The sequence below is a fragment of the Juglans regia genome, chromosome 6 (assembly GCF_001411555.2).
Source record: "Juglans regia cultivar Chandler chromosome 6, Walnut 2.0, whole genome shotgun sequence".
In the NCBI taxonomy this organism is placed as follows: Eukaryota; Viridiplantae; Streptophyta; class Magnoliopsida; order Fagales; family Juglandaceae; genus Juglans; species Juglans regia.
The window spans coordinates 2,629,995-2,647,898 of record NC_049906.1 but is presented as its reverse complement, the minus strand read 5'-3'; the positions used below and the strand labels follow the sequence as shown (position 1 = coordinate 2,647,898).

Here is a 17,904-nt window from a genome sequence, read left to right as displayed (position 1 = left end):
ATTTGTCTTAATTACTAGTTCTGTTTGCTGTAGCACTAGTTAGGCATCATGAGGCGTTAAAATTAATTAAAGGTACTCTTGATCATGTTATACAGAACTAATTAATTAATTAGTCAGAGAGTAAGGATTGTGAAACGAGACTTTGAACCGGCCATTTCTTTATGCTATTTATTAATTAGCTTCTAGAACTAGAGGTTTTTTCCATTCCATGCACCTCAAGATCATGGACTTTGGTACGGCCAAATCATATCACATTTTGAATTATTTTCTGTACGGCACTTCCGCATGGTTAATGTGCTTCAACATATATATTGGTACTTATTCTTTTTCTGTATTTTGAGAAATCACACAACTTTCTAATTAGGTGTCAAAGTGTCGCTTGGTTTATTTTCATCTATCTCAAACTATCAATTTTGACAATCATCACTGAAACTAATAGAAAATGATCAAAAAATAATATTTACAGTTTTAGAGTATGTAAACTCTGCATGCATACTCCATTTTAAAAAAAAAAAGTATAAGTAAATATATATGAAAAAATTATTTTTTTAATAATAGATTTTATTTTTTTTTCAAAAGAATATGCAAGACTTGCGTATCCTAAAACTGTATCTAGCTAGCATTACTAGTAAGAAATTACAATATGTTTGTGCTCTGTAAAATCAGTGACACAAATATCCTTTAAAAAAAAAAACTAAAAATCCCAAGAAATCTAAAAAACAAAGTAAAGAATTTGATTTTTAGTACTGTTTATCTTCTTTTTTTTAATAGTCGTCTTTTTTAAAGTTCTAAGGGATGGGTAGTTTTGACTTTTTGTAACTTTTGACGTGGCACTAATTACATGAGCTGCTAACTCAAGTACTTGTAAATATTTTTCATGACATTATTAATGCTCACACCTTCTTGAAGCCATGAAAATATCACAAAAATATGTGTGACATTAATGTATGCCAAAATATTAGTGTGTCTTTGGTATTTAAAAGAGATCCCAAGTATCAAAAAATTTGTGATGTTGGCATATATTAGCGCCGCTCTTCCCATGCAATATTACTACCTACAGGTTGTTCATAGAATCCAAAAAGAATAGCATGGAGGGTGAGAGCTTGAACACTGTGTCCCAATAGAAACAATGGAGAAGAATATGGACTATGCAACTCGATCCCTAGTAAAATCAAGATTTTTGCTTAGAAAGCTTGTAAAGAGAGCCTACCTACCAATCATAATTTGAGGAGGAGATAGATATTGAATAAGGAGAATTGTCAATTCTGTACAACTGAGGTTGAGGATGTGACCCTTACCCTTTGTTACTGCCCTACCCTTCAAGACTGTTGGGACAAATATCTGCCTATTGTAAAATTAGTAGGCTACTACAAACATTATGGGGATATTGTAGGCCATCTATGTGGGAAGGGGAGCATGGAAGAGGTTGAACTATTCTTTCTCATATCTTGGAGTTGTTAGTACAGAAGGAATCTGTTGACTTTTGAGAATAAGTGCCTGCATCCTGAACAAGCAATTGGGCATGTTCTGGCTGTGCAGAAGGCTTACAAGAAGATTAAAAAAAGACCATTAAAATTGGTAAAACATCACTGCCATTGGGAATATCCCCCTCCTAGGGTATTTAAATTAAACGTGGATGGGGCTATGTTTCCAACCCATCACAGTGCAGGTGTTAGAGTAATCCTTAGAGATTGCCATGGGAAGGTGCTTATGACAGCTAGTAAGAAAGAACAGGAAGTCAGTGATCCAATAGGGATTGAGATGCTAGCTATCCTTAGGGGTCTTCAGCTAAGTGACCATTTGGGGATCACTAATCTCATCATTGAAAGTGACTCACTACTTATGGTGAAGAGCCTTCCATATCTATGTTAGTCAATGTCATAAAGGATACTAAGGAGTTGATGGCACTCTTTCGAAGTTGTCAAGATAGACTTGTGGGAGAATGGGTAATGGAGCAGCACATAGGCTTGCTAGATTTGCTTGGAATGTCAATGACATTAGCTTATGGTGGGGATCCTTCCCTGATGTAATCTCTCAAGTCCTCTGAACTGATAAACATTTGTAAGGTTGGTGTTTCTTAATAAAGCTTTTCTTCTATCAAAAAATAAAATAAAATAAAATATCTCAAGCATTATTAATGTTTAATATTTCATGACATTAATGCATGGGATGAGTGCTAACATGTGTCTCAAAGATGCTTTCTAACAAAAATATTTTTGGGATTAAGTTTTTTTAGAAGCGTTTGGTACGTGCATACGTGACTACAAGAAAAATACTTATTTATATAATATCTAAAATTCCATCACTATATTTTAATTAGACTCAAGTGATATAATTCATCAAATGAATTAGAGCTTAATTTGAAAGTTTTAGAAAGATAGTTGTTGATCATGTGTTTCGCATACCTGGGATGAGTTTCTGTTTCCCGTAAAGACACCACCTAGTAAGAGAAGCAGCCATAGTGCATTGACCCCGTTTGGCCAAGGGGAGCCTCCAATGCCTAAGTTAGTCAAGGGAATATCGTTGAGTCTAACTTGGAAAAGGGAGAAGTTGAACTTACCTCTTGTATTCCTTCCTTACCTTTTGTTTTACTTCCTTTCCTCTCTTATATCTTCCCATAAGGGTCCCACAACCGTACTTCTCCTTGGGCTTGTCTGTTCTTCCTTCTTTCTTAAGGGGTCATGCCGCCACATTTAACGTAGTAACCTCCTTGAGCACCTTATGTGTTTTCCATGATACGGGCATGTCTTTCGATTGTGTGTATCCATGCATTTAATGTGGTGTGGCTCTTGGCAAGCTTCCCTAATTTGGGTTATGTCCACTCAGTGAGCCATCCAATGTATCTCTAGTGACCGGTCCTATAACACTCGGGCCTAGTCGAGTCTGCTTTTTAAATATTTTTGGGCTTGTATATGAAAAGCCCATTTGAGATTTAAATGAATAATTTTAGAGCTGGTTACAAGCCCAAAATTTATTTTGGTAGAGTATGATGTTCATTGGGCTCAATGATTGGACAAAGGCCCAATTAATAATTCACGAACCAAGGGGCCAGAATAATTAAAACTTGGCCCAATAAGTTTTTTTTCTAAATGTCAAACATATTGCTGAATGAGAGATTTATTTTGGACATTTGAATTATGGCCCAAGTTTTTTATCAAGTCCAAGCCCATTAACGTGTCCAATTTCAAGCACACAAAAGTCACAATTTTAGAGTCTCCTTCGTGATAAAATTTCCTTAAACCACTGTCTTATATTTTGACCCATGGATGTAAATCACGCCGCACCTTCTATGTAAACTTCCATTAAGCACGACGAGGCCACCACAACACTTAGCATGCACATCCCCACGTGTCCAAGAAGCAAGCACGGCAGCAAGCTTTCTAGTGCTTGGATTTTTCTTTCGGTGAAACAAATATTTCATGTCGCTACTCAGCTCAAGTGAAAACCAACTACCACCTTAAATTTTTCTCCCATAAACTGCAGCAACCCACGCACCTCCTTAAGTTAACCTCACCAAAGCCAAGCCCTTCACATACGTCCAACCCCTGTATCCTCCGCATGCAATCACCTCTCTAGGTGAGTTTGAGATTTTTCCATTGCCGCTAACCACCACCACACGAAACCGAGATCTCCCTACCAAGCTCCTCCACAAAATCTTTTGCACTGTAGCCCACTGCTCAGCCACCGTAGCACTACATTGCACCACAACCCAACGTGCCGAGACCTCCCTTGCAGAACAGAAACCACCGGACCACTGCCTTAAACCTCTGCCTTACACCACTGTCGTCCAAGCTACCATTGCACGTTTAAGAGGCCCATTTTTTACTTCTCAAAACATGAATTTTTGTCTCCATCGAGTGCCACAAACAAACCATCCTACGCCTCCAACTCTCACCTCTGCGTCACCACTATATTGCACAGCTGTTAAGACCCTTTTCTGTGATGAGGAATTTGTGTTGGTTGTAATCGGGTAGAAGAAATAAGCAAGCTCACAAAAGAATAACAAAATGAAAATGGTAGAGTAGATGTTTGATAGAAATTCTTTGAAAGAAAGCGTGTAATCACGCTAGGCTAGTTTGAGGTAGCTCTTCCTCCAAATTCAAACCAGAATCCTAGTACATTCAAGATGATATTCCCTTCTTACCTTTTCACTCATATACGAAGAACATTTCCACGTTCTGTTGCATAACAAACTCTAACTTTGCTATACTCACCACACAGACTCAATACTAAAATAACAATAATCAAAACACATCATTCGGATATTTCACCAAAATGCATCGTCTAATCACTAAGACACACTACGACCCTCTTCCAAGCTTTAATGGAACGCTGCACTTCATCCTAGTTAAACGCTGCACTTCATCAATTCCTGCACGATGACGTTCCGATTTCTAACACTTCTTCACTTCACTTCGCAACTAAAATCTCGATTTTCACTTCAATTCTGTCTTACTTCCCCAAATCTCTCCCAGGGTTCCCAACAACGGCTACCGTTTCAAGCCACTGCTCTCTCTCCTCTCGGTAACACCTCCTTCCTCACAACGTGATCTCTCTCTCTCTCTCTATTCTCTCTCTCTCTCTCACTCATCTCTTTCTCTTTCTCAGTGTGCCGCCGTCAAGTTAGCCACCACTTTGCTGCTCGCTACCTCTCGCTCTCTCTCGGTAAAAATATTTTCTCTCGATGTCATTCTCTGGTTTTCTTGTTCTCCAGAAACAAGTAGATGTAGTTGATAACCTTTGGTTAGCTTTAGTCATGATCTTGGAAGTATTTTATGGAAATGTCATCCAGTCATTTAGTTATTGTTTATCTGTAAAGAAGTTGATTCCTTTAAAGTATTTTTACATTTTTTTGCCCTTCCAGTTATAAAACTATAAATTGTTTTTACGAATAATACAGTGGACTTGATTTTTTTTATTTTTTTATTTTACTATTGATGGGCTTGGGTCTCATTGTAGAAAAACTCTGTTATTTTTAAATGTACTCCAGCTCATTTTTAAATTAGTCTTAAAAGTGGTTTAACAGAAAATAATTATGTTTTATAATTATATTATCTAGTATTAATTTTTATAATTAGATTATGGTAATAAATAAGTTAGAGCTTAATTAGTCAGAGATTTTTTTTAAGTGAATATTGAGGTATTTGAGAATTTATGATATTTTAGGGTTTCGAGAAATTTAGATTTTTTTTTTTTTTTAGGAAAAGAGGTTACTTAGCGTTTCAAGTTTAAGTATTGAAAAATGTATTAATTCGGATATTTATGAAAATTACGTAGCAATCTTATATGTGACGAGTAACTTTTGTTCAGCATTGTTGTGGGCTTATATTGTTAAATTAGTATTTTAGGATAATGATGAAATTAATAGAATATAAGTTAAGTGAATATTGATGGATTTGGAAAATGATGGTATTTTAGAATTATGAGAATTTTTGGGTATTGAGGAATTAAAATAGGTTAATTTTTAGCATTTTAGGTTTAAATTACGTGTTTGATCGGAATTTACGAAAATTTTGTGATTATTTTATAGGTGAAGATTTTTAGTTGTTCAGCATTGTTGAGAAAAGTTTCTAAAAAGTTAAGAAGTTCAGGTAAGCGAGGTCCATATGCTAGACTTTGCATAAAAATAAAATGGACTGAAGTCAATTTTGGAAAAATATGCATGTTTTGTTATGAAGAGAAATTTTAAACAATCTCAGTTATTTGTTTTGTATAATTCATGAAATTCTGTATAAAAATAAAGTATTTTCTGTCATGACTGGTGTAAACATGAGCAAAATTTTAGCATTCTATTTCTAAACTGTGCAAAAGAGAGCGAATATGAAATTTTGTGCATAAATTATGTTTTTGTGATCTGATTATGTTTTGTTCTAAAATGTTCTGTACTCCGATATGATGTTATATGATTTCTGAAACTTCTGGTATGACATTCTGACCTTACCACGGGTGTAAAAGTGTGGCCTCTGTTTAAGTTGGTACCAACTTTTCTGTTTTTGTGCACCCACATTAGAAACAAAGTGATTTTCTACGTGGTCTTTATTGTGTGTATGCTCGGGACTTCAAGAATAATAAGAGGAAGATTCACATTCTATTTTTGCTCAGTTGGTCGCCGGAGTTTGCACAACTTTACAACGGGGGTTAAACATGAAATTCTGTTCTGATATGATGTTTTAGTTATGTTATGCCAAAAGAAATTTTGAATAAAAATATTTCTGATCTTTTGCTCTGATATTTTTTATAATATGTTTGATTCTTCATTTCTGAAAATAAAAAATATTTTGTTCTGCATTCTGAATTCAGTAAATGCTCATATTTATATACTAGTATATGTTTTCTGTTTACTTAATTGTTAATAACTCACCCCTCATCTCCACAATTATTTTTCAGATAATTTTGATGCATCAGCTAAAAGTCAGGAATATGGAGTATTAGCAAGTTTTGATGATCGTAGAAAATTAAGTGCCTTAGGGTACAATGACTTTTTGGAGAGTCTTTTTGGTAGTGTTGATATTTTATATTACTTTGGTATTTTGAGTTATGGATATTTCTGAGTTTTTGTGAAACTTTTTATGTATGTTAATTAAGGTACTTCTTTTGTGACTTTATGGAAGAATATGGATATTTGTATTGAAAAAATAAGTTAATATTTTATGAAGAATATGGGATATTTTAAATGTGTTATTGGAGATGATTTTAGGTGACAGGAGCCAACTCTTCGGACACACGGGGACAGGGCGTTACAGGTCCTATGTTAGGTGGAAGGGGCAGGTCAATCCCTTCGAGACTTAGACATCAGGCTGCAAGCACTGGACTTCTTCCACCAGGCCTTCTCTACCCTCCAGGCAGGCATTGTGAGCCCACTGGGGCACTCTTTGGGCCCCTCTGGCGATATCCATCAATATTAGGTGGTGAAGTACTTTATCAAGAAAAGCTAGTTACAAGTCGGTGTGAAGTACACACAATTCATACCATTAACATATTCTAGTTTGACTTGCAAGAAAATCTAATTTTAGGCCCAGTTTGGATAGGCAAAGAATCTCATATGGGTTGTACGGTCTCAGAGTTTTGCCTATCCAAACATTGTATTTCATCTCTAAGTTTTGAAAACATCCACTTAAATAAATAGTAAATAAACAGTGTAAGACTGACAATATTGAATAGTTCAAAACAGTAAATGAACAGTGCAACCTGACATGAACAGTGCAAAATCTCAAGGATTCGGGTAATCTATAAATACCGTGGGATCCCCACATTTTTCAAATCTCAAAAAGTCAAAGTTATCTCATCTCATCTCACTATCCAATTAACATATATTTTTCTACAAATTACTATCTCATCTCATCTTAATTCAAAAAAATTCACTACTATTTGAAATATATCATCTCATCTGATCTGTCTATCCAAACCGGGCCTTAAGCTTTTCTTACAAATTAAATCATGTAATGTCAACAACATAGTGTGTGTCTTCTCCACACCAATTTGTAAATATAACTTGCCATGTATAAACGCACATATTTATATGTTCATATATGAGCTATTACACGGGTCGTTCTACGTACAATATATAAAACTTGGGTCACAAATTGATCGTTGTTCGATGATATGAGTTTTATAAGTTTACTCTAGGTATTTCTACAAGTACCCTCTAAGAATTAATAAACCATCAAGCGCTTGTAGTGCAAATAGTTACCAATGCAATTAATTTAGGGATGTATTATAAGTGACTCATATATTAATTAAGGACGAGACTTCTAAATCATTATATATAACTCATGCATTCATGATTATTAATGTAGGCATTTGGATAATCATAATTTCCTACAATTTGCTAATCCCAACACTTAATTTGTTTATCTCTTTTTTAATTAAAAAATTGTAAAGGATCTTAGTTGAATTAGCAACACTATCTATTTGAGGTCTATATATATATATATATAATTAGTCTACATACAGTCTCCAAATGTGGACTGTTCATGCCAGTTCACACAGTTATATTTAAAAACATTTTAAAATTACAATAATATCATTTTTAAAATGATGTTTATATATATATATATATATATATATATATATATATATTGTGTCAAAGTATAATTAAATTAAGTTGCTTATTTGATACTTCACAACTAATGATGGCGGATCATCATCGTGATCATATATGATCTTATTTTTCTTAGCTTGCTGACGAGAAGGCGTTTCATATATATTCAACAGAGATTAATTGGGGCTTTTCCCTATTGCCTTGCTTCAGAGTTCAGACTCTTAAAAACTGTAATTTAAATTTTACACGAGTTAACCATGCAATTGACTAGAAATGTTAACCCAAATCTTTTTGTTTTTGTTTTTGGATAATTTCAAATATAGCCGCCATGCATGCATACATGTGCATGCATGCATCTGATACAATGAACGAAGAAAATGCATGGCAGATCGACATCATGAATAGCTAGACAAGCTCAACGTAATTATTCCTTGGGCAATTCATGTCCCTTTTTTAAACTATTCGAGCAATTGCATTAAGCCGTACTCGATCCATGAGCTGGCCTTATATATATAACCACATCAGGATCCTGATGTCGATCGACAGCAGCCAGACATGAGTGCATTTGCAAACTCTTTAATTTATATCTATACACACACACACACATGCATCATGTTCTTGATCACCTCAATTTGCTTAGCAAATTATACCTTTTCCCTACAAGTGATGATCATGATCGATCAATATTATATATGATCATATCGTTAATTTGTCAGGCCTTGATCATGTCTTTGTGCAAATGTTACTCATCATCCCTTTCAAAACTATCGAAAGCCGATCGACAAACATTAACATGACTTCGATCCGTCCAATTAATCCGACGCTTGATCATATAAGATGGTACACAATTTTATTTTTTAGAAGTTTAAGAGCAAATTAATATGTTGGTTCTAATAATTTTTTATGCAAATTAGTACGTACGTACGTAGGTTATATATGAATTTATAAGCAAGCACTGGCCGCATATGTTGGTCAAGGGTAGTACTGCAGAATGTATGTTTTTCCAAAAGATTAATGTCACACGTTAAGCTAGCTAGCCCATATAATAATCCATAAATTGGGTTGAAGTTGAATAATATTGCTAGCTATACATTAATTAATAAAATAACCATACAGTTATAGTGTCAATGTTTGTTACCGTGTTGTATAATCAATTGACTATTTCTTGATTGGGCAAAAAATGGGAGTAGTTGTAACTATAGAATTAATAACATGTCACCCATCAAATCCTTTGCTAATACTTTGGCACCAAAGTAATTAGACAGTACTGTAATTAATTTATCGAAAATTATAATATTAATGAGATCACATGGTCCTAATTAATATGCATCTCCAGCATGTATTATACGTACATAGCTAGTAGTACTCCAACATGAATGTTGTTTGTCCTGCATGCAAGAAAAAACCTAGTAGCTAGCTAGAGATCATCAGATCGAGAAAACAACATCTGAATTACAAAGCATGCATGGACATGATCATGCAGAGTATATGCATGCAAGCTGCTTCCCTTTTGCCCTTTTCCCCCTACTATTTATCAATCAGCTAGCCAAAGGTTAATTAAGGGTACTGCAGACAAGCTGGCATGGGGAATTTCGAGTAAGAACATCATTAATTATCAACCAGACTTCTACGCTCGATCCACTCATGCATGCATCGATCGATCAAACTCTATTGTAACTATATATACATATCTAGATCGATCATCCGTTGAGCCTTTTGTTACCCTTTTTGAATGCAGGTTATATATTGCAACGTATTGATCAGCATGAAAGAGATCTTAAAAAGCTAGAAATTAATTCATCTTCATCAGCTTTCAGTAGTAGTACTACTCGATCTGTTTTAAATTAAAACAAGATCAGAGTTAAAAAAAAAATCTCTGATGGAATCATGCCACAAGATCAATCGATCAATATATATTCTTTTTTCAACTTAGTCCCATTAAATTACTAAATTTGTATCCTAGCCTTATTTCTGCTGCATCATGACTTTAATGCATTGATTTAGATAGGACAAGAAAATGATCGAAACCAAGAACTTCAACGATTTTTAAGGGAAAATTAAGGTAGGATTCTTCGAATATATGTCTAATCTAGAGAATAATTAATAAGTAACCACCTTGCACCTACAAGAAGATATGCTAAAAATGCCCTATCCCCATCTATAATTAGGCAACAGCTAGTAAATTTCAAAGGTGGTACTGCTAAATGTCATATGTAGAAAATGATCACTAGGAAATTTTCGAACCTTATATATGATGCCAACAATAAATTGCACAAGATTCGAGGGGTTAAACTGGAACCATAATTATTTATATATATATATATATATATTTATATGTAATATATAAGAAGTTAAATTAAAAAAAAAGGGGGGCGCCGGGGGGACTCATGTTCTGTGATAATCAAGAAGAGATTCCCACACCAAGAAAATCGATGAAGGGGATTTCCTTTGGTTCATTAATGGATTCATCTCCATGCTCTTGCTCTGCAGTTGCCCTCAACTTTGCTAATGTGGGTATTGACTTCTCGCAAAAACTCAATAACTCTGATCTATTGGACGCCCTTCCATTGGGTACTTCATAATCATTACCAAGGTTAAGGTAGCCAAAGGGACTAGGAACAACCTTGGTGTAGTTTGGAAGTCCAAATGTAGTAGTAGTAGTGGAACCTGGCCGCCGGTAACCGCCATACAGTACCGAAGAAGTTGGATGGTATCTATGAAGATATTGATCTGAAATTTTAGAGTACTCCGAAATGCAATGCCTAGTCGAACTTGAGTTGAAGTAGTCCCTTCCTTCTGATGATCTTCTCAGAAAATCCATTGAAGGTGAGTTGTTATTTGCTACTGTTGCCATTGAGGTGAAGTTCCAAGAAAGCAGACAATTTGAAGGTGAATCAGCAGCTATCTTTTCTTTATTGGGGCTTCGGAATTCAAAGAGTCTGCTGCTCTCAGACCCAATTCTTGAGATAAACTCCCCTTGACATGTTGTTTTCCTCTCATTAAAATTACTAGAGGTTTTGGAGTCATTGTAGACATCTTGGTATGTTCTCTTCCCGCATATCTTGGATTGTTCTCTTTGTTTTCTTGCCATGATCACATGCCAGTGATTCTTCACAGCGTTATCCGTTCGACCGGGGAATAGCCTTGCTATGAGAGCCCACTTATTCCCATGAATGCGGTGAGCTGCAAGAAGTCTTTCTTCTTCCTCCTCCGTAAATGGCCGTCTGTTGATCCTAGGGTCAAGTTGATTAAACCACCTCAATCTGCAACTCTTCCCTACACGTTTTTATATAAAAAGGAAAAATAAAATTACAAAACTCATTTGACATACAGACTATGAGACACAGAGGAATAGATTTGATCATTTTTCTTTCGTATCATGATATATATATACAAGGAATATGATCGATCATCCCCTAAATTAATTATATTTTTTATCATCAGATTAAGAAGTCGGCAAGACTAACAGACTTTTTTCAATAGGATATTCAATTCCAAGCTTTGAAACTCTAATATCTACTAAGATCCAAAATTCCCAGAGAGAGAGAGAGAGAAAGAGGGTAGTCTGATGAGTTTGACATAATACCTGATCTTCCTTGAAGCTTCTCTGCAATCGAGTTCCAGTTCTGAGCACCATATTTTTCAACCAGTTGCCGGAGTTGTTCATCCTCAGCGGGCCTCCAGTGACCTCGGGGACAAGTAGTATTACTCTTGGCATCATCACTGGAACCGGCTGCAGAATCCTCCATGGCAGCAGCTAGCTAGCGAGCAAGAGCGTTATGGGTGCCACCGACGGAAGGAGCTAGCTAGCTTTGAGAATTCTATGACATCAAATACACCAAAGAGAAGTCCACAGGAAGATATATAGGAGTATAAGAAATTAGTACCAACGGAATAAGAAAGTGGGGGAGGGTTGGTTTAGGGTTATGGATGGCAAGTCACTTTTGTTGGTTTTACACGACACATTTAGCCTTTGCATATGTATTAATTATGTGTAGAGCCAAATATAATATATATATATATATGACTCTAATTTATTGCATTTCTTTGGGCTACGTACCATACGATCGAACTCTCTTAATTTCCCAACTGTTCTCATTCCTCTCTCTCTCTCTCTCTCTCTCTCTCTCTCAATCCATGGTACTACGTTAAATCAAACAAGGGATTTCTCGACACCTTATAGTTTTTATTAAAGGGACATTTCTCCTAGTCTAAAGAGGTTTCCTTGTTTCTTTTGCTTATCATGAGGTACATATCTCTCTTTATTTTCATGTAATCAGATTGAGATAAGACGTTCATGACCATCTGCAATAGCAAAGGGTCGGATTTATGGAGATCAGACGTCGACCATGCACATACATAAATATATATATATATGTGTGTGTGTGTGTGTGTGGGCGCGCCCCCCACTACAATTTAATTTTAGCTCTATATATGGTTTTCACGCACCATAAATTTTAACTAATAAAGATTTGTGATTACAACATCTCAATGCCACATAAAGAGTTCTTACACATTTAGTCAATGATGGATATGATCTCTTTAGGGAAAAAAAATAAAGGAACTTATCACCACAAGATCATAATACGTCGACAGTAATTAAACTTTGCTATATTTAGCTCATCATGCTTCTCAGTGGAAGCAGTTTTATTATCTCTATTAATTCATTTGTATGGAAATGTTAAGGTTGTCATACATTAATGAATTCTTCATGAGCAGATCGAAAACTGATCATATACATATACATATATATATATATATATATATATATATATAACTGGGAATTAGCTATGGATCGATGATCATGATCATGTACTACTTCATGTGCCTCTTATAAGTTATATTACTTTATAAGAACATATAATATTTTCTGAAATATTTGTTCATGAATATATATATATATATATACATACTACAAAAAAAATAAAAAAAAAGGTATTTGAGATAAATTATTTGCGACGAGAATGATCATTTAGGATAAAAACATACTCATTTTAACAAAAAATAATTATTTTTATAAGAAATAGATGGCAATAAATAAACAACTTTCTTGTGTATATATATATATATATATTGGTTTGAAGGAGATGTAAGTACTAAATATATATATATATAATTGTGAGGATCGGAGGATGGAATATGAGGGCAGCCTGCAGGGTTAACTAAATAATGCCGTGCAAGTACAGCATCAAGAAAAGTAGGGGCAAACCGTCTGCCTTTTTCCAATATATATAGATATGTATACTTGGAATTGCTGCATGCAGATGACAAGTCAGAAGTATTATATATAATGTGTTTCTTAACTGATTAAGATTTCATACCCCACGAAATGGAAAACCTTTCTTAATTAATTCCCATGATATCGATCTAAATCATATGCTTAAATTAAATAAAATAAATAGTTTATCCATTATTCACATCAACATTAATCAGCTAAATTATACATCCATCCATCATTTCATTGGTCCAGTTGGTATAAAATCGGTATCTAATTGTAACTGGTGAAGGACGAATATCGATCCATCGATCATGTGCCAATGATCGGCCAACAGCTCCATCCTATCAAACATGAATTTTTCTTAATTAATTTCTCTCTTTCTTTTTTTTATTTCTATATATATATATATATATATGCTGGGGTTAATTAATTAATTAACTTAATTAATAATATAATTATATCTTGATGACCATTCCAACAAATTCATGATTTTGTTTCAGTACTGGCCCTGGCCTTTAATTTATGTTAGGTTTGATTATTCTGTAAGCTCTTTTGACTCCATCAATACCAGGTTGGTTTTGGGTAGCAATATTTGGGTAGGAAGCCGTATTGGGAGAAAGTAATTATTTATACCTCAAATATCATATGGATATTTTATATATATATATAAATGGTTTGTACAAATCCTGCGCAAGTTTTTGTAAAAAAGTGTAAACAAAACTATTTTTTATTAGTGGAACTCACTTTTTTACAAAGAACTTTAGAATTAAAAGTCTGTAACATCACCTCCTATTTTTCTTTTTTATTTCTTTAAATTGTTAATTTCATGCAATTCATGGGGAATAGTAATATTATAACTAAATAAATAAAATAGGGAAATATATATATATTAGAAATAAGGGAAATCTCATGAGCTAGGTAACTAGCTACCAAGGTCAACAAAAGTAAGCCAATCAATTACTTCAATCAAATTAAGATCACCTGTCTAAATTAATGGGTGTAAGCTGGTGGGTTACTTGGCAAAGTAAACATTATTATGGGAAGTGGTCAAGTTGATGATGATCAGGTGATATCTCAAATTTGAAAATGATCGCAACAGAAATGAAGATCATGTTGTCGATCTTGGCCGATATATATATTTGATTTGGTAAATCCATTAATTCTTATGCCAAAAGCAAATTGCCTTAATGAGAAAGAGACTTGGTACGCTAATTATTTTCTAATATTGGAGCTAGGCAGCCAGCATGATATAATATATGCATGCAAAAAAATAAAATGAAATGCAATATATATATATATATATATATGATTGTCATGCTTGAGGTTTTTTATATGTTCCTAGTCAATGAAAATTTTAACCAAAAAGTTTGAGAAAAGACTTTGATCATGTAGATAAGTTAATTCCGTTTTTCTAAAGTAACCTCAAGAGGGAATTTATACATTGAAAAATCCTTGTCATGTAGATAAGTCGCCACCAATAACGGTGAGAATGGTTTTCATATTAATTAAATGATATTTGCAGTCTTAGAGTATTGTACAAACCCCACATACTTATTTTTGAAAAAAAAAAGTGTATAAATATGAGACTCACATGAAAAAATTATTTTTTAATGCATGATGTTTCCTACTTTTTTTTTAAAGATGGTGCGCGAGACTTGCACACCCTAAAACTGTATCTAGCATTACTCATTAATTATACATATCCTAATAAACTGAATTATACAATGCTTGAGACATATATCATATCGTAACCACAAGTATCATACAATGCTTAATAAGTGCATGCTTAATTATCTTTATAAAAGTTATTAGACGCCGCATATGACCTAATTGCCCTAATTGTAAACGATTTTTAAGGATGAGTTCACAAGATGATCATGCGTGATCATTTGATATCAAAGTCAGTCACTACATCGAAATAGAATCAAACGACTTGCTTAATTTGTGGACATTGGGTCTCGGAAGGGGTGACCTAAAGGCTAGCCAAATTAAATGTCTTGATACTATTATAAACTAGGCGTTAAGTTACTGATGAATACTAATAGTTGAAGAGAATCGCTAAAAGAGATGGAGAAATCGTTGGCCATGAGCATCATAGATCGATCGATGTTACAATTCAAGTATATATTGTACATGACTTAAAAATACAAGTTTAACCAACATGTAGTATATACATGCAATCTCTTGTGCATGTACCCAGGCTCCTCAGCTTGCAAATTACCAATTTCCAAGTGTGAGTTCTAAAGTACCCAAATGCTTGAATTATATATCACATGATATAAGGCCACAATAATATTGGTTTATATATAGAAATTAAAGTCATTAATGATCATCCTCATCAAAGAAATAAATTAATTAACCGTTAGAATAATAGCATGAACACCTCATGACCGATCTGGCTCGATTAATATGATCTGATCTTCATCATGCAGTGCTTTTGTTTTATCGATGCAGATGATCTGTACGTACGGGTGTTGCGTGCAATTACAAGAATAAACAAAAGGATTCCAAATAGCTATCATCAAACAGTAAAAAATGCAAAGCATTTCTGTTATTACTTGCACAGCCAAAACATCCATTTCCTTCAAAATGTCTCTGTATGAAAACCATAAGATACCTTTCAGATCATCTCTTACCTTCCGCCAAATTAGAAGAATATAACGTCCCAAGTAATTAAGCAACCCCCACCTCGAATATTCTCTCTTGATCGATCATAACCTTCACCTTTTACATCAACACTCACTCACTGAAAACATGCAACAAACTACTTTGACTATTCAAGTCCCACCTTTTTACACACACACACACATGCACTTATAAGAGTAAAAAAAAAATATACCTTTTGCATGCACTACTAATTATCTCGCTTTGTAAAACTTGCCGGCCAATTTTCTCATCCTGATCCGTTAATGCGCTTTGTTGTAGCTTGGGTAGTTGCTAATCATGCCGGCTTCATTAAATATTCCCCAAATACTTTCGTAAGTTCGGGTAGGAATATATGACATGATTCGTGAATTAATTAACACGAACATAATTAATATGAAATTAGTAAGTTTGAATTTGATATAAATGGGTTCGGATCAAAACTGGTTGACCTGTTAAGAGACAAGAAATAAATAGGTCAACCCGCTTAAACTGAAATCAATCCTCAATAACCTATTTCAAAATTAAAATTTTATTATTGTTTGATTTTAAAATTGGTATTTCTCAATATATATAATGCTTATCTTTTATTATTGTGATTGTAATCCTATACCTATATAACTCATATTTATTATTGTTGGATTTATAATATTCATTTTATTATAAGTTAAAATCTGAAAAATATTGATATTTTTTTGTATTAGTAGTATTATTATTTTTGTTCTTGAGATATAACAAGTACTAATAAATATAGATTTTAATTTTTATGTGAAATTATGTTCATCAAGTCAAATGGATTATGCGGGTTAATGCAATGTACATTTACATGAAACAAGTTAAAATGAGTCATGTCATGTTGACTAATTTTTAATTAATTATTAAACGGATTAAAACGTACGATATGACACAATTCATTATTTAAATGGGTCATGTTAAGGTTTGAAAGTTTAATTCATTTAATTTAATGGATTGTATTTGAATTGACTTATATAATCATATGTCTATAATTTGACACGACACAAATATTAGCCGCAAACCGTAATTGTTGTTGGCACGCACTTTCCCGGCCATAAAGAGAAAAAAATTAATATTGCATGAAACTTATGGATCCTTGGCGAGTTCGGCTGGCTACTTTATTGAAATCTGCATGTTTTTTACATTTGTTTTTTTAAAAGATGGAAAACAGATCATCATAATTAGAACAAGCTCGAAGTCATTTCAATAACTGCATGTTTTTTAATTGTGGTCGAATATTAATGGAAAAACTTGCAGACAAGAACGTACGTACGACCTTGGTGACCAAACGCGCTAGCTCGTTCAAATTTAGCAGATGCATATATGTTCCCAGAACTTGATCATGTTGGTTGCATATATCATGCAGCATGGGAAATCAAATCATGATCATGAATGCAAAAGTTTAGAACTAATAATTGATATATAATAGGCCGATCATGGATAATATTGATGAAATTCATGGGCCTAACTCATCTCATAAAACCGGTTGTATAAGAGAGGATTGCTCATTGCTTATAAACATGCCCAAGACCTTGTCCACAGTCAATGTGGGATTATTCCTCAACACCCTCCCTCACGTGCAGGCCAGTATTTTTTCTGGTCCTTGTCACGGGGTAAGTAGTGTAGGCCCACATTCGTCCTGTGGCAGGCTCTGATATCATGATGAAATTCATGGGCCTAACTCATCTCATAAAACCGGTTGTATAAGAGAGGATTGCTCATTGCTTATAAACATGCCCAAGACCTTGTCCACAGTCAATGTGGGATTATTCCTCAACAAATATTAATATTGTAATGTAAAAATATCAAATATTTTCATGCTCATAATTATATATACGTGTTTTACTTTAAATGTATTATCTATTATATAATTTCATCTGAATTTAAGCTGACAATAAAAGAAAAAACAAAAATAAATCCTAGATATACATATATATCGGTAGCAAATGATCTGATGATTCTCATGACTTCGCATATATATATATAT

General features: G+C 33.9%; 1 protein-coding gene across 1 annotated transcript; it reads right to left on the bottom strand.

Annotated features, from left to right (window-relative positions):
• Positions 1-10,418: 10,418 nt before the first annotated feature.
• Positions 10,419-11,857, bottom strand: LOC108984748 (myb-related protein 308-like). Its single transcript, XM_018956792.2, has 2 exons — positions 11,628-11,857; positions 10,419-11,317 (listed from the first exon to the last, which is right to left on the bottom strand). The coding sequence occupies exons 1-2, from the start codon at positions 11,788-11,790 to the stop codon at positions 10,443-10,445; spliced, it is 1,038 nt and encodes a 345-aa protein (XP_018812337.1). The 5' UTR covers positions 11,791-11,857; the 3' UTR covers positions 10,419-10,442.
• Between the last annotated feature and the right edge of the window lie 6,047 nt (positions 11,858-17,904).